Raw genomic sequence first — 26,507 nt, forward strand, 5'->3', positions numbered from 1 at the left:
TTATCTGAATGCCTGATTGAAGCTCCTCTACACCAACACCCTAACCATGCCAAGGCACAGCACAGGAAACCGAGCAATAGTGAGAGTCATTTCTGCTGTGCACCTCTCAGGCTCGAGGGGAGGAGGAAGATAAATTAAATAAATTTACCTAAAGAAAGGAAAAACTAGGAAGAAACAAGCTGAAGACTTAAAGAGACATTCTCTTGTCTCTTAACAATGGAGGGTTGTGGTTGTCTTTATGAAAATCTTCCCTCATTCAGGAAATAAATGCTGATTCAATAACGTTAACCTGGAAGTCACAGCATTCTCCAACAGCTCAAACAGCATGCATTTATCCTGTGTTTCTGCAAGGTGGAAAAGCAAATATATCCTTATTCCTGAGCTGTTGGCAACAAGGAGTTTGCCCATGGCTTTGTAGGAGGATAAGCTTGCCTTTATTCCTGTGTCATTTCCTAGTGTTGGTGCCACAACTGGAAACACAGTGCATCCTTTTCCCCTCCAATAGAGGCACTATGTTACTTAAAATTCAGTTTCAATGACTACCTCAAACTATAGGAGCTTTCAAAAAGCTCTGTAGAGCAGGAAAGCAACAATGTTAAACCTCTGATGCTTGTCTTTCCTTAAGGTGTGAAGTTTGCAGTGTCAGACAGCAGAAAACAGTTCTGTGCACTTAGAGGAATTTTAAGTGCTAGCATCTCCCTCCCACCAAGAGGCCTTCCCTGAAGACTGGATGACTCTTAAAGAGCTGGAGTCAGAAACTCTCTTAAGTGTCCTGACTATGGTTGAAGCTGAAGAGGACACTACCACCAAAGCAGTAGTTACACATGATAATGTATTTATTGGCAATTTAATTTTCCCTTTGGGAGTCTAGCCACACATACACCACACTAGGTCTATCCTTCCACCACAGCACTTCCAAATGAGCAAGACACAGCACTACCATCATCTCTGATTCAAAACAGTTCTGCTCTTAACAGAGGACTCACACTATACTCAGAGTTATTCCCCAGACTACAGGATCAGTACTTTTCTCTCTAGCATTACAGTTAAAATGTCCCCAGCCCTTCCTATGCACCATGTTCATTTCTCCCACTCCCTCATAATACACCACCATTTATGCCCCACATCACAACTCTGCACATTCAGCAATTCCATTCCCTGCTAGCAATATTTGGCAATAAGGCCCTTCTAAAGAAGGCCAATTACAAATTTCATCTAAACAGAAATTCATACTCTGCTCATCTGGAAGTTCTTGAACAACTCCATGCCAGGGAAGACTGTTCTCCACCAGGAGCAGTGACACAGCTCTAAAAACAAAGGTGGAAAGCTTTGCCACTGCAAGATGAGGAAGGAAGGTCACAGCTCTGATTCTCCTTGCACTACTGCACCTTCTCCATGCAAGTCTTACCTTGAAGATATAGTACCTGTGCTTCGCAAAAGGAAAACTAAGGGAGCCAGTTCAGCCTCCATGAAAATTATGAAAAGCAGCCACAAAAAACCCCAATTGACAGTTGAGGCAGAAGAAAGACCAGTGTGACAGAAAACAGGTCAAGAACTCAAAAGCCAGAAATTGATAAAATTCAGAATGTCTGGTTGCATGCATACATAAGTGTGTCATTTTCTGAGAACAATGCTGTCAAGGTGCACTTCTAGTTTTCAAAGGGGTGGAAGAACTCAAGTCAGTCTCTCAAGCACCTCAGCATCCAGTCCCATAACAGGACAAATGTTTTCTGCCAGTGTATGTCAGACTTGACACAGCAATCCCACCTGTGAATTTTCCTTATTACTTTTTCTCTCTGTGCCCACACCACCTAGTGAAATAACATTTCAGCCAGACCAGTTATCTGAGGGGAATTAATGCAAGATTCAGCAAACCCCCTCTGTTAACCAGGTGTGCTAACCCTGCTTGATAACTAGGGTGGAACTGAAAAGGATAAAAGGAGGAAGTGATGGCCAGCAGATGACTGGTCCTGTTTTAAGGATACAAGACCAGTGCCCTGGAAAATGACACAAGAGCTTTCTATGTGAGATTCAACACAAGTCATCATTTTTCCCCGTGGTCAATGACTGTATGGCATCACATGGAGATGTCACACCTGATACACTGAAATACTGCTCTCAGACTGGCTGACTGCCTAGAGAATCCCAGCTGGAATCTGTGGTAACCATGCACACCAAGTACACAGCTGTTGGGAAGTCTCCAACTGTGAGCTCAGCCCACAGGCACTTAAAAAAGAAGTTATGAGTGTTAGACATCTAAAGCACACACATTAATAATGTCTATTTGACAGAGATTAAACCCAGAAATATCTACTACATCCTCACACTTTAACACACCTAAGTTATTCCCCATTAGGAGATGCCACACTAAAAGAATGACTTGTGACAGTAGCAGACTCTTCTCCTACACAGAGACAGAACCACTCTTGCAAAAGTGCTACATACCTACCCCCTAGACACTGTATTTTCATGTTGGGGACAGGGAAAACAGAGTCATGGTATAAATGCAAAGCATCACACATTAATTTGGAGAGGCAAACCACAAGTCTGACCACTGCCCAATTCCTAAAAGCCAAGAGTGTAAAAGTCAGAGGAAAGGAGTTGTCTTTTTCCACACTTATTCTCTGAAGTAATCATGCACATTTTAGTGAAATGTTTGCAGACTCTTCGAATTGAAGATAGACCCAGCAGGAAGAATTTACTTAGAACCTCAAGATTATCAAAATATGAGTACCTGAATATAGACTACAACAGCAAACAATAAGAAACCCAGTGTGTATTAATAGATGGTCTAAATAGTAATGTGCAGACTTACAAAACTTATCAGAAGTGACAAGGCATTTGAAAGAAAAAGCATTATTCAAAGATAGATATTTGCCAGCAGCTGTATCACCACCATATTCTCTAGCTGATTTTGATTGAACTCAGAGAACATCAACTTAATCCCACAGGACAGTATCATTCACTTCTGTAATAGTTACTGACCTTATTTCTATGAGCACTATTATAGTGTCATGACAAAATGTGGCAAGCAGCAAATCTCACTCTGTCAGCAGCTAGTGCCTGTCCTTTCTCCTTTTGAAGCTAACTCTCATTGCTGCATTTTTTTCAGTCATGCTGCTTCAAAACAGCTGATCCAGATGGTGGGTATTTGGATTTCGAGCTTACCACATGGTGATATGGCTCAAGAAAATAAAAGCTGTTGCTACCTGCAGCTGACCTACATAATTTGTTTCCTGCTGTACCACAGAATAAACAATACAGTTCATTGAACTAGTTTTCCATAACTACTCACTGCTATGTAGGAAATATAAAATAAAACTAATAGAGGAAGAAGAAAAAAAAGCAGCATGACCAGTGGGGAGCAGGGAGGAACAAATCTCACCTCTGTCATAATCATCTTCCTCTACTGCTTTTTCCTGAAGCCTCTGAAGCCGTAATATCAAGGATTTTAACTATGCAAAGAAAAAAATGTTAGTTATGACAAAGCCGCATTTAAAAATATACAGACTATTAACTTCCACGCAATGCAAATTTAATGGATTACTACATCACTACAGTGGCCAAATTTTGATAGTTAAGCCCAGTATTTGTTAAGTAGACAGACCTATTTGGAAGTCAGCTGAACTGCAGCTACTTGAGCCAAGCATGGCTTTAGTCCAAACACACACAGAGAATAACAAATGATATTTCTTGAAAAGCAAAGGAGATCATGCAATCGTAGGATATTTTTCACCCTTGAAATAAATGAAATTATGATTATTAGAAGATTCTGTCAGCATGAGATCTACTTCTGATCACATTGTACTCAACAGTGTGTTCCCAAGCTCATTCTGACAATTTTTTACCTGAGTTTTGCAGAGAACAAATATAAAATTTCCATATGCAAACCATACTTTAGTCTGTAAACAGATATGCAGTATGAGTATCTTGGAACAGGTATACTCATGTTATGGGTAAGAAAAGAATGTTAATATTCAGCCAAAAAATTTTCATTAAAATACAATTTAGGCTCATCTACTTCATGTTGATATTTGCATTTTTACAATGCAAATGCTAGATAAGGAAAAAAAAAAAACAGAACACCGAGAATACCCAAACCACATACATAGTACTCTCTCACATTCCAAAAGAAACTTACCATAATAAAGTCTTATTTCAAACGTTAATGCTTCTCTTTGTTAACATCAAGAACCTGGATCAAAGTTCTAAATTTACTTAAAATTAGTAAGGCCTCGGCAAGTTTTTGCTGTTAAAAGAAATTGGTTAGAAGGTAGATTTAGTCCTCTCCTCACTGCCTTGACAGCCACAGCCTAACACAGCTGTAGTTACAAGACTGGAATGTGTTTCTTATTAAATTAATGCATGATCTGTGCCAAGCAAGCCACTGAAAAAGGTGAGCCTGGAGAAAGGAGCAGTGTACATTCTCAAGGTTCAAATCCTGAAGGAGCTTGGGAGAGCACTAAAATCCACACTTTAGGTATCCTGCACTTTAAAAAGATTTCCCTTCTCCCTGAAGCACTTTCATATTTAATCCTCATATTTAAACTCTAAGCTGCATACAGAAAAATAGGTACAGCCAGTTAACAACTTAATAGAAGCACCCAGTTATCAAGACTGCACATCAACACACAAACTAGACAGTCAACACACAAACCTTGAAATTCAGGATTTCCCTCTAAATATGGCATGTGAAAGTGGACTAGTAAGAAAAGAGCTATAAAAATAAAGCCAGGAAAGTAACCAAAAATGTTTCATTGATAATGGGCTATACGATGCTCCAGAAGAAAAGCAAACAAAAAACATTGCATACATTCCAATTTCTTCTGTGCTTTATTTTGCTTTTCACTTCCTGAAACTCCAATCTTTTTTCTCTGAGGCTAGTGAGGAATGTGAATGGTACTGAAGGGAGGAGCTCTGAATCCTCACCATAAATTACTTTCTGTGTCTTATGCCTGACTTTTTATAGAGTTTTGAAGAAGCCTGAAGTAGGAATGATTCAAGTGACACTTTTTTCATACACATGATGTACAACAACCATCTATTCCGGGAGCACAGCTTTGCTGCTGCTGGCAGTGTTTATTCCATCATGCACTACAGTGGCAGGTCATTCAAAGTCTGCTCGGGTACCACAGCCCAGGCACGCCCACGGCAAAGTGACAATGCTGCCTCTGTGAAGTGCTTTCTGTCTGCAGGCTGGGGAGACGTTTGGAGCTCAGCTAATCAAAGACCTGCTTCTGCTTCAGCGTGCCATGTCCTAGATGTGTATCAGATGAAGATCACTTTTTAAGTACAGAGAAAGCATACTTTTAACAACTTTGGTATTGTCTCCTCTTCTTGACTACTGTTGCCTTTGTTCCTTTCTGAAAACTTTGAGACTTACTCATTATCATTACAATAGGAAGGTGCTTCAAATTAAACATACACGACTGGCTAACCAAGGGCAAAGACATCTGAGGGCACAAATCCCCAATTCTCCATTCAATGAATTAATGAATACAGAAATTAAAGATAGCAATGTTTCTTTTGTGCCAATCAAATAAGCAATGCTGAAAAGAAAGAAAAATAATTTCCTATTTTGACTGCATTATATGTTCCCAAATTTGCAGCGAATTAATTTCCCAAACCATTTCAGACTATGGGCATATTGCAATTCCAGGCATGAAACCAAAGAAACTGCTCTGTGTCAGTGTGTGTGAAGTCAGTAAATAAGAGAACCTAGTTTGAGTTCTACACACAATATTTATGGAAAGAATGTATTACAGAGCATTGTAAGCCCAGGTCAAATGTCATGGTAAGCAAAGAAAGAAAAAATGTGTCTCAGCCTTCTGTCTTACCCAGACAGTAGGTTTGTGCAAAGTCTCCCCAGAGCAGTCTGTTTCATTAGGCCTAAAGACAATACAGCACATCTCACCAGGTATGTGTCTGAGCTGAGAAGTTACAAAGATCTGAGTTTCTGAAAGGTAACCAAGAAACTCAGGTAGTAATGAGACAATTCAAATAAAATAAAATTTAAAAAAAAAAAAATACACAAAACCCCCCAATAAAACAAAAGCAACCACTCTTCCCCTCCCCCCAACAAAAAAAGAAACTAACAAAAAAAAAAACAAAACACTACCTACTAAGTACACCTTGAACAAATTACTATATTCATATTAATCTCTGGATTTCTCTTCTCTGTGTGCACAATAAAGCCAATACTTGGCTCCTTTGATCAGGTAAGCTCAGAGTGCCCACTCTACAATCATAAAAATAAACACAGCTGATCCTTCTGAAAGTTTCCCCACCCCTCTCCTATAAAGGGCACAATGAATGGCACAACCTGTATATGTTGTAGGTATAAATGTGGGAATAAACATAAATGCAAAAAGACTCCTGACTCACCAGCCCACTACTTCTCTGGGGTGGAAGGGGAAAAGAACAAAAGGTTCAGTTTCCAACTGGAGATAGAGAGGGACTTGACCCCCATTTTTCTTCACAAGGGGAGAGCACCTATTATATTGCTACTTTCAAAGTTGCCTAATTCTCATAAATCTTTGGCTCAACTTAAACATTTCCAATTAAAAAGTTTAGTGTTGTTAAATCTTGATACTTCAAGAAGATTTCTTACCCCCTAATTTTATACAACATATAACCCAAACTGCAGACACAATAGCGACCTGTGAAAAGAAATTGTACTTATTGAAGTCAAAAATGGATGTGTGATGTTAGAAACGAGAGGATTAAAGTTTCAGTAGAACATAGAATAGGGTACTACAACAATATCACCTATTTTTAAAGAACCAAACAAAACCTGTTAACTCATTTTTATCATACAGAGACCTATTGTAAAACTCTGAACAAAGGCCACAGAAGCCAATAGTATCTGAACTGCAACATAAACTTTGATTTTGGCTCTATAAATAAAAATGTTTTGAGGAAAAGGTATCACAAACAAAGTGAGATTACTGACCTTTAACGTACTGCGGTTGCCAAGCAAGCAATCCTGTAGCACTGGCTCATATTTTTTCATCAAAGTATCCCAGTTATGGTCACTGACAGTAAAGCCACTTTCATAGCCTGAGGTGACAGAAGAGCCAGCAGATGCTGCATCCGAGGAATCTGTAGAATATGAAAATGTTGCATCTATATCTGAGAGAGAGACAGTCTCACCGTCCTGCAAGTTATCATTTTCCAGGCTCTTGTGTTCATGCTGCAAATCTTCACCAGACCTGGAGAAGCAACACAAATCTCCCAAGTGTTTGTGAGTTTGTGCCATCTCTTCTGGCTTCTGCAGATTGCCTGTGGTTTTGGGGTGCAGAGCAATCTCAGCCTCCTCAATAGATTTGCCTTCAACATCGTTTACTCCAGAGGCCAAGTTCAGGGAGAGCTGTATGAAGCTGAAACTTGAACTAAAGCTATCGTGTGCACCAGCAGAATGAGAAATACCATCTCTGTTTTGATATTCACAGTTGTTAGTCACTTCTGTCTGATCCAAAGCATACATGTTTGGAGGCTTGCTCACTTTGGTGCTGCAGTTGTTCTGCCATGTACAGCACACAGCAGAAGCATCTCCTTTGCCTCTTGAGGCAGCAGAGCAGACCCCTACCCCTGTGCTCTCTGATTGTGGACTATTGCACCATGAAAGATTTTCACAGCATCCTGGAGTGTTCCCAGCAGCAGCCAAGGTTGTTACCCCATTAGCAGGAACTACAGCACTACCCTCTGCACCACAGTGCCGCAATTCCAGGTCATTTTGGCAGTGTCTGTGCAGAGCACAGCTCTCAGAGCCTCCACAGTGCTGCCTGCCATGCTGGAGCTCTGCTGGGCTGAAGCCTGCACAGGCACCCAGGGACTGAAACTCGATCTGTCGCTGAGCTTCTGGCCTCATGTATCCAGGTCGTTTTGCCAGCTTCTTTTTCTGAAGAGAGCCCGCCGGCATTAACTGCTGGTGATCATCTGGGAGGGGAGAAAAAGCCAGTAAGTGTTTCTGCAGTTCTCCACCCTTAACATACTGTGGCATCTGAAAATAGCTGTTTCTGAAATTTCAAGCAGCATATCATCTTCCATTTCAGCAAAACACAGACACTGACCAAACTGCAGATAGAGAACACTGTGCGTATTCATTCACTTTCTAAAGAGTTTGCACCTGTTTTTAAAAGGACTCACTAACAAGCTGCTCCACCAGGACACAAAACTGGGTATAATGTATCACATCATCTTCCCTATTCACAGTATCACTCTGCTTTTCCATTCTCAATTTGCTTACCACCACGCTGAAGCAGAAACTCGGTTTAAATTTCTCTGATTCAAAATGATTTCAGACTTACAAGCACATCTAAGATAGGAATGAATCTGCATCAAAAATGTGAGAACCATCATCACAAAGAAATTTTGTTGTTGCTGAGTGTTCAGTTTCTTGTGTTCATATCCATGTTTTAACTATGAGTAACAAGTGGTTCAGACTCTGCTGTCATAACAGATACAACTGTAACACCCTGTGGTTGCAGATGTTGGTCTAATGAGATATTGTACAAGCTGTCATATAGATTTATGATACTACCTATTGTCCAAAATGTAAAGTTAAAGCTTTGCATGAAGAACCACCAATCCTAGAAAATAACTAATTTGTAGCATCATTGAAGTATTAATATCATTAAAAAAGCAGCGTCTGCTCAGTAACTTCATTTCCTTACACAGATGAAAAGATAAATTCGCTGTTTGCAAAGAATAGGAAAACAAACAAAAAACTCCACCTGAACAAGATAAAAGTACCACAGTAAACATTAAAAGTGGGAGATCAGAATGTAATGTCTGTGTTTTCTGTATATTTTTATATATGTATTATTGGTAAAAGATTTCATGATGACTACTTTCATATTCTCATGATTTACTGCCAGTGAAAAGGTATTCCATTTGTCTGTCCTGCACAATGGGAATCAATGGGAAAACAAGCTCTGCACTATCACCCATTTTGTAACACAAAAAGATATTGACTGGAACTATTTGCCAGAACCACCCTTCAAGGGGATCTGATGCCTAGCTGAATTATGCCCTCTATTAGCTGCCCTCTGCTTACAGAAACAGAATCAATTGGGTGCTAGAAATATTCACATCACCCACACAGAGCTCTTACAAATATAGAACTTTCTTATTTTTTTCTTTACATTTGACATTCCTCTCTAATCACAACCCTTTATCAGTTTTTACATTGATAGATATGCACATAATCTAAATTCCTCAGCAGCTCCTAACACAGGCCTCATACACACATCACAGTGATGACATCCTATAAAATAATTTAAGCATTAGAACTGAAACTTCCCAGGAGAATTTTCCCAACATTCATTACATTCTCTCCAAATAACCTTCAACAAAAGCAATTTATACATTTTCCATATACTAGAATTGTGGCACATCTCACCATGGGACTGCAACTAAGGTTCTGTATTCTGTTTCTTATCACCATAAATTAGAATATTCCAGCAGTCTCTTACATTCTTTTTTGTCTGAGGAAAAAAAGCATCACAGAAACCAGAAGTAAAAAAGGTTATGGAGCCTGTCTACTATAAAAAGACAGTGAAATGCTGAGCTGTACTGGGAGTAATATAATAGAAGTCTTAAACAGGAATCACTCTCAGAGCAAGGGAACAAAAATTGAACAGAATGTTCTTTAAAATGTAATTCTTTTAGTTTATATACAAAACAATAGCCCAAATTTGACTTCAGCAGAAGAAATCAGTGATGCATAAAAGAGCCATTCTAAGGCTGCATATACTCCATGGCCATTTAAAAAGGCCTCATCTGTAAAAACACAAAGGGTTCTCTGGTTTAATTAAAATCAGTTTAAAATTGATCTCACTAAATCACTATGAATTTCTAAAGTAGACAGAAAAATTACAGCCCTTTAAGCACCAAATTTAAACTAAGCTAATGTAAATAAGGTTTAAATTGGCCAAAGCATAAGATATTTGCACCAAGTGAACTGGATGCAATTCTAAAAATTATTGGAGCCAAAAGGCTACGATTCCAATGTCCTGGATGAGATCACACACAGCCCATGCCCCTCACAAGGTTCACAGGCAGCCCTCTAGACAGGTTTGGTGTTCAGCTCCTTATGGTCTCCATGTCCACCTCCTGGTGAGCAGCACAGACTGCTCACCTGGGCACCAGAACAGAGCACTGTCTGAGATCAGAGCCAGGCCAAGCCATGAGCCATCCAGAGGATGCCACAGGGAGAGAGCTGCAGGTCCTTTGCCCCATTGTGGCTGCCCCTGAAAGCAAGGCAGAGTGCACAGAGCTGGGACCAACATGAATATGGACACTCACACCTTGCCCAGGGAATAAGGGGAAGCCTGACCTCAAGATCCAGCTAGAGAGCACTCACAATGCCCTCAGCCATCACAAAACCCTGCCAGAAAGTTTATATTGCCCTGTGTGTACTGTTTGGGCACTGTTTACCCTTGTGCCATGTCCCTGTTCTCAAGATTATTCTAATTTCAGTTATTATTACACATCTGAAATGCAGCTATGTAAACTTTCTCTGCATAGCCTTCCAACTATAGCTTGCCTTGTCTGCATGTCAGAGATTACACTGAACCAATTCAGCTGGCTTGTTAAAAAAGAAAGGCCTTAATTTCTTCTCATCTTACCTTAGTTTGAAGTACTTCAAATAATTGTTGGCAATTAACTACAAAATTATCAGAATGAAAACAACCAAAGGCAGTTTTAAAACCCTACACTACAGTGTGTTGTGCATTGTACGAGACACACATTTAGAAAGAGAGAAAAGCCACAAATAGAAGAGCCTTTCAATTGTAATATTAAAAATAAACTTTTTAAAATATATATTTTATAATCTTAGAAGATGATGTAACATATATTTAATGGCAGATATGTGCAAATTACTTCAAAAGCTCACAAATATTCTTAATAGCTCTTTCACCATAGCAATTTTCCTTTTCATGGAAAAAAGCAGCTCAGATCCAGAGCAGAGGGAAAAAGGAAATAGTCCGTTGCTGTAAAGCAGCATTGTTCACATTTTAGTTGCACCTGTGAGATGAAAGAGGGAGAGGTGAAGCCTAAGAGCATTTCCCACTGATGGAAAGAGCACATTCTCTTGTGCCAGACACACACTAAAGGACAGCAGAACAGTCATCTAATTTATTTTAGATCATCAGTCTTGGTTCTCAACCACAAAAGGGGCAGTTCTGGGGTTTTTTTGACCAAATGTTCTAATAACATCTGTGGATGAAAAGGTGTAAATACCTTAGATTTTTGTTATTTCAATAGAATTTTATCAATCAGTACAGATACTCTGAAGAAATCACCTTCTCACTCCTGCTTTAAGCATGTGATGCAGAGTGCTTGAGTTGATTTAGGTTCTCCCTGAAAGTGAGAAATTATAGATGCAGTTTTAAAGGTAGCTCAGCAATCTGCACCTATATTATACACAGATTGTTTTTATTAGAATAACAAATTCATCTTCAGAGCATTTGTGGGTGGCAACTGTGATGTGGAAGAAAAGGTATTCGGTCATATTCAAAGCCAACTATCAAAGCACTGCTCCAAGCAATTTCTGTAATGTTGCTTCTCTTAAGGAAGCCCTAAACACCTGCATCAAACTATACAAAAACAAAGTAAGTGAGTTTCAAATATTTATTATTTACAAACACACACACAAATATTTAACCTATCAGAAACAAAATGAATCATTCCTGGAGATTAATCTGACATGCAAATAACCATTACTGTTCAGTTTCTACATCACAGAAATCTGTCACACGTTGCAAGTTCCTAATCAGTATAGTTTGACTCATTTACTGAATTCCAAAGACACCACTAAATATGCAAAGATGGCACTGATCTCAACAAAGCCCATGTTGAACAAACAAGTACCACCTCTTTGCACAAATAAGCTTTCAAACAAAGTCATTTTTAAAAAAAGATTTTCCTAACTCCTAAAATGAAAAGGTCTCACTTTGCTTTTTCATCTCACCTACTGCAACTGTGTTTATTTAAAGTTTTACAAAGTGTATCTACAGAGGGAAGTATGGCTAAGTTACATTGTATTGGACTTAATGATACAAATTATTTCCTCACCTCGGCTTGCTGTGATTTCCAAGGTCACAGACTGGGTTCAGTTACTCAACTGTTAAATTTCCAAAATGTCACAAGTAACACTCTCTGAGGTCATTAAACTCATGTCAGTTTCCATTCTTCATTAGAAAGCACTGGAAAGAGCTGTGCATTGTAAAAGCCAGAAGGCTCTTCTTTAGCCAAGGTTTATATAATTGTGCTTTTATTGATACATTGAGTTGTTACAATCAAGCCACTTAACTCCTTAATGCAACAATTCACTTTAAGCCATTTGATGAAATTATAGCACCTCTCTCAAGAATTAGAATCACATCAGCTGATATTAGAATGACCATCAAATTTCCCACACCTCAAGAAATAAAAAAAAAACAATTTAAACCTGGTCTGGCCTACCAAAAAGTAAGCTGGTAAAAAACCACTTCCCATGTCATTAACAATCACCTATTTAGTCAGGGAATAAGAGAAATAACTTTCTTTAATTACATATTCCTATACCTCACTTTCCAAATTTATCTCTGGCTGATCAGCCTCAATGCATTCACTCTCCAAATCTCACAATTGCACAACTCACTGATGTATTTCACCCAACACACTGATACCTGCCTTGGCCAGCTAGAACTGCCAAACTCACATCACCAGCTGCTAAACAGAACAGCTCTCAGGCTCTCCAGTCATCACTAACCCTACACCCAGCTCACTGATCCATCCTGTCAACCCATCTGATGAACAACAACAAAACATCCCAAGGACAAACACAACCAGGTCTGAAAAAACAAGCCCTGGGTGCCTCCAGCATAGTGAATTACAGAACACAGGGTTTTTTTCTGAAACCATGGGCAATTTTTTTTTTAACTTACAGTTAAGTTATTGAGAATAATTTCCCCACTTTCCAAAGAGGCAGATGGACACACAAGCTGCAAGCCTACAGAAGATATTCTCAACAGACAACCAATGCTTATTTCAGGAGGTGGGGTGTGGGTGTGTAAGTTTTGTTGTCCTTCTTCCTGGGGAAAAACTCTTTTGTTCCTAGTTTCAATACAAAAGTCTGTAGACATAGGCCATGCAAATGTCTTAAGAGTAGAGAACACTCTGATTCTTTCAGTCAAGATCTGACAACAGCTTTAAATGTCACACAGAAATAGGGGAGCAAGAATGCTGCATAGAAATGGTGAAGTTTTCTTAGGTCAGAAATTAATTTGCAAACAACACTTAATGGGTTTGCAGTCATATCCCATTTTAAATTAAATAAATTTAAATAAAATCATTTTACCAGTCATGAAACTATGAAACCAGTACACAGCAGTCCTTTTCAAAAACGGTCTGTTTAACACACCACACTTCTCTTTCATCACTCTGTCTACAGAGTGACAGCATGGATTCCCACTACTTCTGCTCAGTCAGATCATCTACAGCAAGACTCTAATATAAAACACATCAGGGGGGAGGGGAGGAAGGAATTTTTTAAAAAGCGAAGTGTGAGAGCACATTGACAGCAGTCAATTTCTAATTCAAGCACAGTTTGAATGCTCCAGCTTGGAGATTTGAATTTTTAATTTCACCAAGAGAGTGGGCTCCAAATTAAGCATCTGATGCACAGTCAGTCTGAAACCAGAATTGAGTTTACTGAAATAGAAAGTAATTTTCTCTTAACAGCTCAGTAGTGATCACACATAATGAAAATAAAACAACATGGCAGTTCTTATATTGCCAAGGGTGAGGAGTTAGAAGGCTTTCAGCTTTACAATTTAATATCAAAGTCCCAGGACAAATGCTCCTCCTTTGCCTGCTGAAGTTAAGTTCACCTTGTAGCCCCAGTCAGAGTGTCAGATGCTAGGCAAGAACAGAGATGGAATGGAGCTACAGACATCAGGGAAGCACAGCACCTCAGGATGCAGATTATGCACAAGCTACTGCAAAAGCCAGGCACAGGCACAGCTGCAGTTACAGCAATGCACAGAGCACGAGGCCAACGTGTAGCAAGGAGAAAGGCAAAGAAGTGGTGCTGCTCCCCCACCCTGCTCCCTTGAAAACAAAGTCTCAGGGCTTTACATGAAGCCCTGCAGCTCTTTATGCTCCAGCAGAATTTCTGTACTCGGGTATTCTTTGCTCTTTGTAGGAACAATCATGTGAACTGTACTTCTGTGAGCTGACAATAAATCACAGCTCCGAGTGGTGAGATGAAGATCCTGCAGTGAACCCACGGGGCACAGCCTGCAGCACTGCTCTCCTGTCCTCAACACCTGCACAAGCAGCTTCAGGTAATGCAAGTCCTTGCCAAATGCCAGCACATTGCTCAGCATCATCAGTCTGCAGATGTTACAACCTGAGAGGGGTGAAACTGCACTCCAGCAAGTAGAGTGCAGTTCCCCCAGGGACTTTCAATGGCAAGTGGGAAAGACACACATGATATCCCTTTTGAGATCTTCACTGAGAATATGGCTTCGTCTTTATAACCCTTACCCAAGGCTGTAGACAGGCAAAACAGAAGCTGGAAGTTTGTTTTACTGGGCCCCAGAACACAAAAGTGAAGACGTCAGCTATATCCTTTTCCTCTAGCACAGAGGAGAAAAGGAGGTTGTTCAGATGAAATTCTGAAATTATCCATGGACAGGCTATGGAAGAAATACTATAGCAGAGATTGCTGAAGCAGCAGCAGAATACTAACCACAGGCAAGGACGCTACTAGCAGAAATCACAGCTCCTTCTAAATACAGAAGTCACTCTGCCTAGAACCAGTCAGATACCACTTTTACAAAGCTTTAAAAAATTAATTTTCCAGGAAAGAATAGTTTCTCTCTAGAACGCAATTGCACTGAACTACAGAATTTAGCAGATGTGTCACCACAGAGGGACAACAGCTGACAATACAGAGGTTGAGAAGACCTCAATAAACAGCTGGAGAGCACTCAAAGGAGGCACCCACCAGCACTAGACAGCTAGCTCTCCATACCATCCCAAGCAGGAGCCTGGGCATTAGAGGCCAAACTTGCTATTTCCAACCCACATCACCAGACACAGAAGGAACGTGGAGATCCAAACAACTGCCTGCTCAGCTTCAGGCAGGAGCTGAGAGAAACCCCAAGCACTTCACACCAGGACTGGAGACTGGACACTCAGAGGGACCAAAGCCCATTCACACACCTTCAAAAGCCATGGCCACCAGAAGCAAACAAGGAACAAAGTCAAGCAAGCACCCAATCAGACCTTAGACTGAGGGAGGACATCACCAACACCAACAGATCTACTTTGACTGCCATTCACTCATTTCTGTCTCCATCCTAACTCTGCTGATCCCAACACTACACATGCCTTCCACTGCTCCCATCAAGCCCTGCCTTCTTCCACACTGACTGTCACTGCACTTCAATCATCACTCCCCAGTTATGCCTTCCACACCAAGGCCTCATTTCTCTTCAAGTGAAAAGAGAGTTGATACAGAATCTTTCAAATTGCACCGCTGGAACTTTGACAAAAACTCTGGACAGGTCACACTTCATAGTCTAGAATGATAACCATACACAAAGCTCCCAAACCGTGTTTGTTGAGAGATACTCTCTTTCCCAATACCAATTTCCTCAGTGCTGCCTCTCTGTCCTTTCCAATCTTTCCTTTTCCAAGCGTCCCTCCAAACCCCCTTAACAGCATTTCTCTCACAACAGCAAACAGGCATGTCTCAGCTTACCCCCAAAAATCCTCCTCATGTGAGCTTCCAGGCCCTCCAGCTCCTCAGCCAGCCCCATCCCTTCCTAAGTGGAGAGCCTTCCTGCTTCACACTGCCCATCAGCAGGGCTCAGAATTTTCTAGGCTTCCCCAGGTGCATCCAAAAGAAGCCAAACCCCACTTCAGCTGCGTTCATTTGTTTCATTGCTTCCCTCCAGCTGCTCAGTTTTTTGGCTACAAGAACTTCAGACAGTTCTCAGGGTTTCTTTTACATCTTTCACAGCACACAGTTTGTGTGGCAGTCTGAACCAAACCTCACTCTAAAGGCACACTGACTCCATTCATCCCCTTAGAGATCATCCCAATGAAAACACTCTTGTGAGAGCTTCTTTCCTGTGAGTGTAAATCATTGCTATTCATGTCTAGGAAATCAAGACAATTACCTGTCACAATTTACTCTGACATTCTCCCTATTAGCTAATAATACAGGCTACTCTTACTAACACGTCTGTGCTGCTCGACAAAAGTACAGACTTCTGTCAGAAGTTTTTTTACATATTTCTGTCACATGCTGTTTGTGATTCACATAAGTACTACTAAGTACAAACCCACAGTATCTGCCATGTTTCATTGAACCTTACCCATCTGCTTTTATTACCAAAGTAAATGAAAGCACAGTATTACTCTTCTAAGAATTTTTACTCCAATATGACATAGCCTGTTTCTTGGGTGCAATAAAAAAAAAAAGAGTCAATCCAAAACTCAGACCTGTCAAAAATATTCTCTGTATCAAAAGAATAAGCCAGTGAATAGTTTTTCAGGTCAGCATATTCCAGATCCATTTTAACATTTTTAAGTGAATAAAGAAGGTGCAGAATGTACCATATGGCATTAAACACACACACCTGAACAGATCTGCTTCAGTAACAAAAAGCTTGGCAGAAGAAAACTTTGAGTGTCATTCAGATAGTTTTCCAGAATAAATATAGATGGTTAACTCATTACTTCCAATACTGAGGTTCTCTAACCTATTATTTGCTTTAGAAAACCTGAATTCACAATCCTGGATCAGCAGGGTCCTGTGCAAGGTATTTCAGTTGTATGGGATAGGTCCCTGTGGAATTAGGGATTTCTTCTGCTTCTTTCAGGTTTAGACACAATACTCCTGACAAGTACTATTATTAAGAAGCAGCAGTCAGAACTGCTGTAGTTTCCTTTCGAGGAAAGCAATGCAATTCCAGAGACATCTGATCTCATGAGTTCTGAGGTACAGCAGTAATCTGATGCATTTGCTTTGTGCTTGAAGCAGACCATGTGAGAAGCTACACAACTTCTCCCAGTCACAAAGCATGCCCAAGACAGAACAAAGAACTAACACAGGACTCCTGAAAGACAGCTAAGTATTTTAACTATCAGAATGCACATAAAGCTTTGTACCTTTAGAACTCCTGTCTTCATGGAAAAGGTTGGAGATCTAAAAGCAGCACTCAGATAGAATTTTATCTTTATATTATCTAAGCTATCAAACCTTAGAGTCACAGGACCCCTTGAGGAAGCTCCTGCAATCATGCCATTCTGTGTGGTGAATTTTTTTTCTGGAAACTTCAGGTTTAGCTCACATTTTTCACCAGAAACATGAAGGAAATATAAACATATTTATAGGACTCTTTGTCTATAACAACTTGCACCTGTCTACATTTTTGTACTCCAAATCTAAACAAGTCTGAGATCTGAGATTGGAAAACAGATTTATAAAATACCTGTGTCAAGTAAATCCACTTTGTCCATAGATATGGTAGTTAATTGACAGGCTTCTTTAACTACTGAGGGAAACAGTGCTACCTTTATATTGGAAACCTTCAAAATTTTCTCCTGGCTAAGCAGAAAGGAAAATTCACAGTATTTTGAAGGTACTGGCCATAGTTGTTAAACTTAGAAAGCATCCTCTCTCTCCAGCCCTCTGTGAGTAGGAGCACCTTGCATGACTGGCCTTACAAGAAAAAAAAGAGGTGACAACAAAGCCACGAGCGATACTGAGAAGACTGAGATTTTCATTTCTGAACAATAAAAGTGTCACAGCTCTTCACTGAACAAAAACATATGAAATGTCTTAAATTACCTTAAAGTCTGAGTCATGAGCAAGGACTCTGTACCAGAGAAAGCCAGGAAGACAGAACTAAGAGCATCTTTAATGTTAGAATGCCCTCTTTGGGTATAAAGATATATTTGCAGCAACAGTAAATTTCATTAAGTATAGCACTATTTTATGCTATAGGAAGGAAAGCAAATCAAAGAATGCAAGCTAAAGATGTCAGAAATTACTCTAATTACCCTCTACTATTAACAATGTTCTGAGGATGCTGCATAATAAAAGTGAGGGTGACAGCAATCCATACACAGCAGTGCTGAGGGCAGGACAAGAAAGAGATAAGCATAACTAAAAAGAGGAAAGTTTCCAACTGGATACAAAGAAAAACTTCTTCACCCTGAGAGTAGCCAAAAAGTGAAGCAGCCTTTGCAGAGAAGACTGTAATATCCTTGGAGGTTTTCAAACCCCAACAAGATAAAAGCTCTGAGCAACCTGACACAACCCCAGAGTCAGTCCTGTTTTGAGCTGGGAACCAGACCAGAGATCATCTGAGGTTCTCTCAAACCCAAACTATCCTAACACACCTCTAAGACTTAAATACATGTCTCAGGATTTGCAGTATTCCACTAGCTAACTATACCCACAGCAGAAGTTAAAGAGTTTCACCTGTGGAAATCCAACTTTACAAGAAAGCAACTTCTCTGATTTATAACTCCACAAAGGAATCACTAGAAGTTAGCAAACAACAGTTCCATCCCATCCTGGAAGCTGAAAACAGCTCACTTTCTATACATAAAATTCAGAATAAAGTTCAATGCTAGAAATAAATAAGTTCTCAAACAGCATTTAAGCATCCATCATTGACACAGAGAGAAATTACAAGCTTTGGTGATGGTCAGGGCCTTAAGCAAGACAGATACAGTAAAGCATAACAACAGGAACTCCAATTGCTCCACAGCACCAGGCCTTTAGTAGTTAGCTGGTGATTAAATAATGCTCATGAGCATCACTTAAATGTCACTTTGATCTATTGCAGTTATTTCACAAAATCTTTATTACTGAGGCTTTTTATTGGCTGTAAAAACATTGGCAAGCATTTCTCTTCGCTATATTAAAAATTATTTTGATACCTATTCCTAGGCTGCTTGCCAACTGGAAGACAAGATGGAGCCATCTGTGAGACTACAACTCTCTGAAGACACTTGCCTTTCCAAAACATAATCCCTTAAATGGTGCCAAGGGCATTACACACAAAAAAACCCTAACATCATGTTTGAACAGCTGCAGAAAAACCTGCCTCTCTCACAAATTTCCCAGCAAAGGAAGGAGGAAGACTACTTCTGCCCAGGGAATACTGCCTCTACCCTCTCCAGTCCATAAAGTCTGATTATGACATGAGCATGTAAACATGCTCTGCCACACAGATGCATCAGGCAGCCAAAACTGCCAGAGATCTACACTTTATCTACAACTGAATTAAGTAGCAAACACAGCTATTTCTATTTCCTGGTTTGGTGGAAATTTGAGGGATTTTCCAGGCTGGTATCTTTCTTCTTCCACTACTTAGCAATGTTGGTGCTCAAAATACATACACAGGCAGCTACCCAGAATTTCTTATATCCTCTACATTGTCTTCACCTGGTCTGTTTGATTTTGATTATTATTACTCCTGGTATTATTCCCTACTTGTCCCCTGCCTTGTAATCCTCCTTCTAAAAAGTCCTCTTGTATTTTATATCATGATTTCCAAGCCATTAGAGATCACTTTAGCCAACCAATATCTAAAACAATTACTCCTAGGACTTCTCATGGCTTGCACTGAAGATTCATACTGGCCTCTCAGCATTAAAACCACAGCCAATATAAACTTGCCAGGGTCACACTTAATGCCTAGGCTTCCAACTTTATGCCTAGGAAAAGCACACAGAGTTTCACTAGGGCGTGGCAGCACACAAAGCAGTAACACAAGAAGTGCATGTGCACCCAGACCCATGAGAAAATTCTGGAGTGTCACCAAGAAATTCAGTGCCACACCAAACCCAGTAGAAACACAGAAAAACAGTTGCTACACACTATGCTCACTACTCGTAACAAAGAAATTATTTACAAATAATGTGAAATTAATTCAGAAAGTGAATGGCATTAAAACACATTGCCTACTTAAACCAAAGATGGAAAACCTTAATAATTGCACTCTAAAATACCCAAGGCCTTGAAGTACAACAGGGCAAGCCACAAAGGGCAGTTGGAAGTCTTATGGATTATTCTTCCCAAAACAGCAATGCTGGTTTTTACCTGCCAGTCCTACCTCAGACAGGAAAAGGCAATAACAAACCTACTTTTGAAAAATCCACATCATAACTACACTCAAGGTGGGCAGAAAGCATCTCCTTGGCTAACATGAAATGGATCCTAACTTGACCCTGGAACAGACAACCCCATGGAAAATTCTGCCATTGGCAAAAGTTGGCATCATAGTAGAAAAATTCTCAATCGGCTAAAAGAACAAATACCCTATTGCTAGTGGCTGATCTTTTCTTACCTTAGAGCAACTTGAGACCCCCTGGTAAAACCGTATTTTCCCCCAATATTCATTCTCATAGGAAGCAGGCATCCAATTCTGATGGACTGCTCAAGGGAAACCATTAACTGGAGCAGCTCTTTGCTCACAGCCAAGTCTGTACAAGTCCCCAGAAGACCACAAGCGTGGGAGCACTACAGCAGCTCTCTCACCATGACCTGGGGAGTGCTCAGGCTCCTCAGGGGAAAGGGAAACAAAATACCTGTTGATTATTAACTACTTTGGGAGCAAAACCACAGAGGATCAGCTGCTCTGGTTCTGCACCCCAGGCAACAGCAATCAGATCACAATTTCAGTGAGAATCTCCTCAAGATTTTCACTGCTCTGAGTAAATTAAAATGTCCTGCTCTCCTAACCAAGGATTCTGGCAGGACAGGAGCAAAGTTACAGCATGTCTCCTGCTAAAACAGTGCTGCCCTACTTCAGTGGCAGCACAGCCTGGGACCATCCAAGGTCCAAGGGCACCTTATGCCCCTGAGATCCAATATCACTGGTGGAGCACAGATATCAGCACCCTATCCACATCTCTCCCACCATAGACACAGCAACTAGAAAGATGCTAACAGCAAGGAAATCTTACTACAGCAATGTAAAATATCACCAAACTCAGCAGCTGTGTGTCACACCCTCCTGAGGCTGGCGTGCCTATGGCTCTTCAGGAGCAGGGCTGGGAATGCAGCACAGCCACAGCTCAGCCTCAGCTATTAGTGCAAATACTGATGGATTCATGCACCACTCATGAAATGGGAAAAGCCAAGCTCCAGCAAACAGCTGTGCTGCCCATTTTCCTCCATCACCAGGATCTCCACGGGCCATTAGCAACAGGAAGCACCTGAAACAGACCAGCACAATGAAATTCAATCTCACTCCTGCCTCAGTAACCATCCTTGTTCAAAATTCTAACAGAGAATGGAAAGCTCTTCTCCCCAAAGCCATGCTCTCTAACAACAGGGGGAAATTCAGTATATATGATCAGCCTAGCTCTTGCAACAAAAAGTCAGATATTTCCCAGAGCTGAACCTACCTCAATTTACCACTCTGAACAGTCTCAGGGATGTTCATTCCCTTGAACCTCATGGTGCTTTCCTGAAGTAGAACATTTATGGGTGGAGGAAGGGGAACAACCAACCACAAGAATTAGATAGCCATAAAATAAAGGAACAGCCTGTGGCTGTAAGCATTTGGCCTTGCAAGTAGCTTCCCACAGCACCATTCCAAGTAACTGCACATCTGCAGTAATGGCAACCCATTGGACTAAGCTAGTATGTCAGTGGGAAGAAGGCTTACCATTGTAACAGAAACAAAATACTTGAAGTATCTCACTAAAACAGCAAGAAAGCAGTTTACTATCATGAAAAAAAAAATATTCTTTCCCTTCCCATGCTCTCTGGAGAACTGGTGGCTTCCCAAAAATAAAACAAAAAGATGTTAAAAATGGTTTCCTTCATTGCTTAAAGCATATTTTTCAGACCAGTCTGATGATTTTTACCATCATCAGACTGGTGATTTAAACTCAAATTGCTGTCAGATAGATGAGCTGAACTAGGGACTGCAGTGCTCACCCCATTTATCAATAAAAGTTGTGAAGCCACTGAGAAACTTCTTTATCTACATTCAAAACATCACTATTATCTGATTCTAATTTCCCATTAGTATTATTTTTCACCATTAAGCAAGGTTTTGAAAAGCTACACCAATGCCACATGCCACCTTACACAGTTCTGGAGACTTTCAAAACAATTTAGAAAATCTAATTATACCAACTTCCAGTTCCTGCCTCTCTTACAGATACTAACTCTTCCATTTTACTTAGTTTTACAATACTTGCTATCAACCTCTTGACTTTTCACTCCACAGGTTGCCCCAAAACCTCCTTACTAAGAGATTTTCCTCTGCAATGGCTTCCTGTCCCACTGACCTCTCAGTCCAGCAAAGGAAAACTTTGAACAAGAACACACTAAACCCCTCCAAACCAACTCCTCAGCCACTGCAGAGAACAGAGAAAGGTCACATATGTCACATCCAATCTGCCCTTAATTTTAAGGAGCCACTTTTCCCACACAGCTCTTTCCCAAGGAGATTTTATAATCTAGGCATACATACTTGTGTGTATAACAAATTTCTGTTCAGTTATAGTTCTGACTTTGTTGCTCTTTCATCCAGTCCATAAGCACAGGTAGAGCATACAACTTCAAAGGAGCTAGCTAAGCAGTACTAAGTAAACATTTTCCACTTTCCATCTCTTATTCTGAGTACACAGCTGTTTGTGTAGTAAATATTTACTATTCAAGGTAAAATCTAATTTAGTTGGGTTTTTTTGCACTTGTCAGTGTTATGAATAAACAGAGTGACAAAGGGCAAAAAGTGCAGAGTAACAAGATAATTTACCCTGACACCAGTGTGACACGACTGAGACACCTATTTGTAAGGCAGCAAGAGAGGAAGGGAGGAGTGGGTGAGAAAATCAGAAAGCACCATTGATCACACTCATTAGACAGCTGGGTCCCAATTAGAAATATATCACACAGAGATAATAAGAGCTGTTCTGGAAGGAAGCTTGGCTGTGAGATGCAGGAGGGTCTGAAACACAGCAAGCAGCATTTTACAGTACATACAAAGGGGAGGCAGAATCCAAATTCTGCAAGTCCCAAAGGAATCACACCAAACAAAGAAAGGCAAGCACATGATCTCACCCCTCTGCCTGCAGACTTCAGATTACTCATTTAGCCACTTCACATTCTCAGCATCAATAAATAGGGAAGTAACTCCATGTCAATAGCTCATTCAATTTCCATTCAGAAAACACATGTTTAGCAAACAAAGTATGTCCATAGTGGATCTTAGCTTCCACAGCATCAGTAGCTTGCAGGCTTGATAAAGAAATTTCTCTCTGAAAGCATTTTTCAGGTGAGCTCTTAATGAAATCCACACCTACATGCTAAAGAAGAAAAAAGAAAATTACACAGTGTGTTAAACAGTTAACACTACACAGAATTAAGGAAACACCTTCAAATAAGGATACTACCATGTTTAAAATAGGAACAGCAGCCTTTGTTCAGTGCCAGAGGGCCAAGTTTTTCCCTGTGTGACTGCTGGTTTACAAAGGGCACATTCATTCTGAATACATAAGGGTTTTGAAGCAGTTTTCCTCCAAGAATATTGAATAGTATTACAACACACCCTGGGTTCAATCCTAATCTAAGTGACTCGGCATGAAAGGGCTGCTTTCTGGAAAAAGGCACAAGATGCTAAGGATGAACTTGGAAATCACTATGGCAACTCTGCAGGTCCCTTCCCATTCACCTTGGAGGCCGATACTCCAAAAGAGGCAAGAAAACTCATTTTCTACAAGAATCATTAACATGCAATATGGCCAAAACCAGAAAAGGTCACAGCCTGTCTCCACTCCATTAGAAACAGGAGTTTGCTCAAAGAAATACAAGGCTAAAATGGGAAAAGAAAAAAAAAATCCTAACTCCCAAGGAGACTCGAGAGGCGTCACACACTCGAGTAAATGGCACTTGAAAGGTCAGCTGGTTCAGTAGCTGTCAAAGGCCCACGCCATGGAGAGCAAAAAAAGCCTAACCAAGTGTGCCTAATTTGTGAACAAAGTCAGAATTAACCTTTAGGGTTTTCGCTTTTATCAGTACAAAACATTGTTTGCAGTGCTTGCTGTCCTCTTGTTCATCACAATTAATTTCTCCTGGTGCTAATAAATCCTCTTTTCTTACACGGCCCCACTACAATTCCACCAGAAGCAGTCTAGGCCCAAAGTTTTGACTTCACTTTACTGAAGAGAACAAAGGATGATTTATCTATATTTAAAGAGGGAGGAAGCCAGGGGCAATACAATACTTGCCTCTGACTGTTTTTTGGAGTGCTGCTGCACTGTCATCATCAGTGTCACATATGAAAACGTGACACTTTCAGTGCCCAGTCTCAAAGACAGCTATAAAGAAAACTGATAACTCTGAGAACACTGAGAAGAATAAAAAAAAAAAAAAAAAGGCATCTCAAGTATACAAAACACTGCACAAAAGCATTTGGTGGTTCTTGTACATTCCTTCAGCTTGCAATGTTCCCAATATTTTAAGTAACCACAAATCTCTAAATGCAGCCATTTTTTTCTTTTAAATGAAATATTTATTTTAAACATCCCTACTTTGCAGTTTCATAAGGGCCCAGAAGCACTATGAAGAGTAAAAAATGTACTCTAGCTTCAACTGGAAAACCACTGTCAATGCCTTCCCAGAACAAAACATAGCAATTTCAGCTTCAGCAATGAGATGAGGGAATACCTATGCAACATAATTAAAGGGACTTTAGTATTTAAACACCAAGAAAAGTTTTAATAATCAGAAGTTCTCTCATTTTCAGGAGTGATTCTAAGGCCAATAGCAAATTAGCAAGTAAATGAACCAACAGGAAAGGACAAAACAAGAGATAATGCATCCCAGGGGACTTCACCCATTTCTCTGAAAATCATCATTACTTCCAATTAGCAGCAGCACTTGCTGCTATACCTTCTGCAGTATATTTTCTGGAAGCCTTTATTATAAAAGCACTTCACTGCAGAACTCTTCAATTGCTATCCAAAAGCATAGCAAGAAGTTACTCAAGCACTTGTCCACAAAGTTTAATGTGGATTACCAAAACAGGATTGAGCTGTTTTCTATTAAACTGTTGGCAAGGATGACTGAAGTGTTTGCAGAAAGACTTGGTGGACTCATGGAGCTGGGAGAACCACATATCCCAAACAATATCAGATGTACCTAGTGAGAAATACACCTTTCTTTCCCAGCTGTCCTGGGAAAGAAAGGTGAAGTGTTTTTTTCCAGAATTTCCCCGTGGCTCCAGCCTCTTGCCAGCACCACTGTCAATAAGGAGGGCAGCTCTAGCTCAGACCAGCTGATTGCTGCTGGTCTGAGAGAAAAGGAGAGCAGTTCATCAACATGAGAGGTCATGGTCTTGTAAAATTCATTTATTTCTAAAAGCATATATACACAGAGTGTCTGCTGAAAAGGCACTTTTCTTTTTCTTCCTTAAGCCAGGACTGGAGACATAATGTGGGTGACTTTTCCAAGAGCACCATTACTTCAATCTTTGCAGTTGGTTATTTAAAGAAACAAAATGAAATAAACAAACAAACCATACCAAATAAACCACTGCTATCTTTGTACCACTACAACTGCGCTCACACGGACTGAAGCGAAACCAACGCGTTTTATTTTTTGAGTTAAAAAAAGATAGCGACATTATTACAAAGTTGCAAGACCCTTTCTCACACCGCATTAACTGTGAAACAAATGGCAACATCAGCAGCGGCTTAAAAATAATAAAAAAATTTTAAAGACACTAAAAAAATCCTAAAACTTTCGGACTGTGAACTGAATGCGAAATGAAAAGATCCGGGTTTTGGGTTTGTTTTTTTTTTTCACCAAAAAGAAAAGGAGAAAAAAATAAGAAAGAAAAAAAAGAAAACAAACCACATTCTCCCCATGGTCAACGCGAGGGACCCAGCCCGAGGGCAGCACCCAGCCGAGCCGGCGGGCCCCTCCAGCGGCGAGCAGCGCTCCCGGCTCCGGCTCCGGCTCCGGTCCCGGTCCCGGTGCCCCAGGGCCCCTCCCGCCTTCAGGGGCTCCTGCAGATCTCTCCGGCCGGACCCCCCGCCTGTGCCTCCCTCCCCGCCCGGCCCCGCTCACCTGCGCGCCGCCTGCCGGTGCCGCCCGCCCGGGGCTGCGGCCGCCACATCCCGATCCCGATCCCGACCCCGGCCCGCAGCGGGCGGAAAGCGGCCCTGGCCCGGCCACTCCCCGCTGGAGGCGGGCCGCAGCAGCTCCGCCGCCCCGGGGAAGGAGCGGGCGGCGGGCGGGACCGGGACCGGCTCCGGCTCCGGAGGGTGGGCGGCCCGGCCCCTGGAAGCGGGGCCCTCCGGCCCGGGCAGGGGTGTCAGGCTGTGCCGGCTCTGTTCCCGCAGCACGAAGTTAGGCGGGAGAGGAATCAAGGAATGACGGAATCGGTCAGATTGGAAGGGACCGCAGTGGTCCAAGCTCCCTGCTCAAGCAGGGTCATCCCATAGCACCTGGCACAGGATTGTGT

At 40.9% G+C, this 26,507-nt stretch overlaps 1 protein-coding gene across 5 annotated transcripts in view; it reads right to left on the reverse strand.

Annotated features, from left to right (window-relative positions):
- The window catches only part of DISC1 (DISC1 scaffold protein), a 184,977-nt gene extending 158,767 nt beyond the window's left edge, over positions 1–26,210 (reverse strand). For 3 of the 5 annotated variants that reach the window (XR_013777150.1, XM_079330312.1, XM_079330315.1), the window contains exons 1-3: positions 26,111–26,210; positions 6,953–7,938; positions 3,386–3,455 (exon numbers count right to left, since the gene is read on the reverse strand). Coding sequence is in view for 4 of the 5 variants with exons in the window: in XM_079330312.1 (XP_079186438.1) it covers positions 3,386–3,455; positions 6,953–7,938; positions 26,111–26,159 (1,105 nt within the window). In the remaining variant the exon portion in view is untranslated. Of the gene's footprint in view, positions 1–3,385; positions 3,456–6,952; positions 7,939–20,369; positions 20,560–20,988; positions 21,060–26,110 lie in introns of those variants that run through there. The other 2 variants (XM_079330314.1, XM_079330313.1) reach the window with 2 other exon arrangements.
- Positions 26,211–26,507: the final 297 nt, after the last annotated feature.

The sequence above is a fragment of the Erithacus rubecula genome, assembly GCF_903797595.1.
Source record: "Erithacus rubecula genome assembly, chromosome: 2".
In the NCBI taxonomy this organism is placed as follows: domain Eukaryota; kingdom Metazoa; phylum Chordata; class Aves; order Passeriformes; family Muscicapidae; genus Erithacus; species Erithacus rubecula.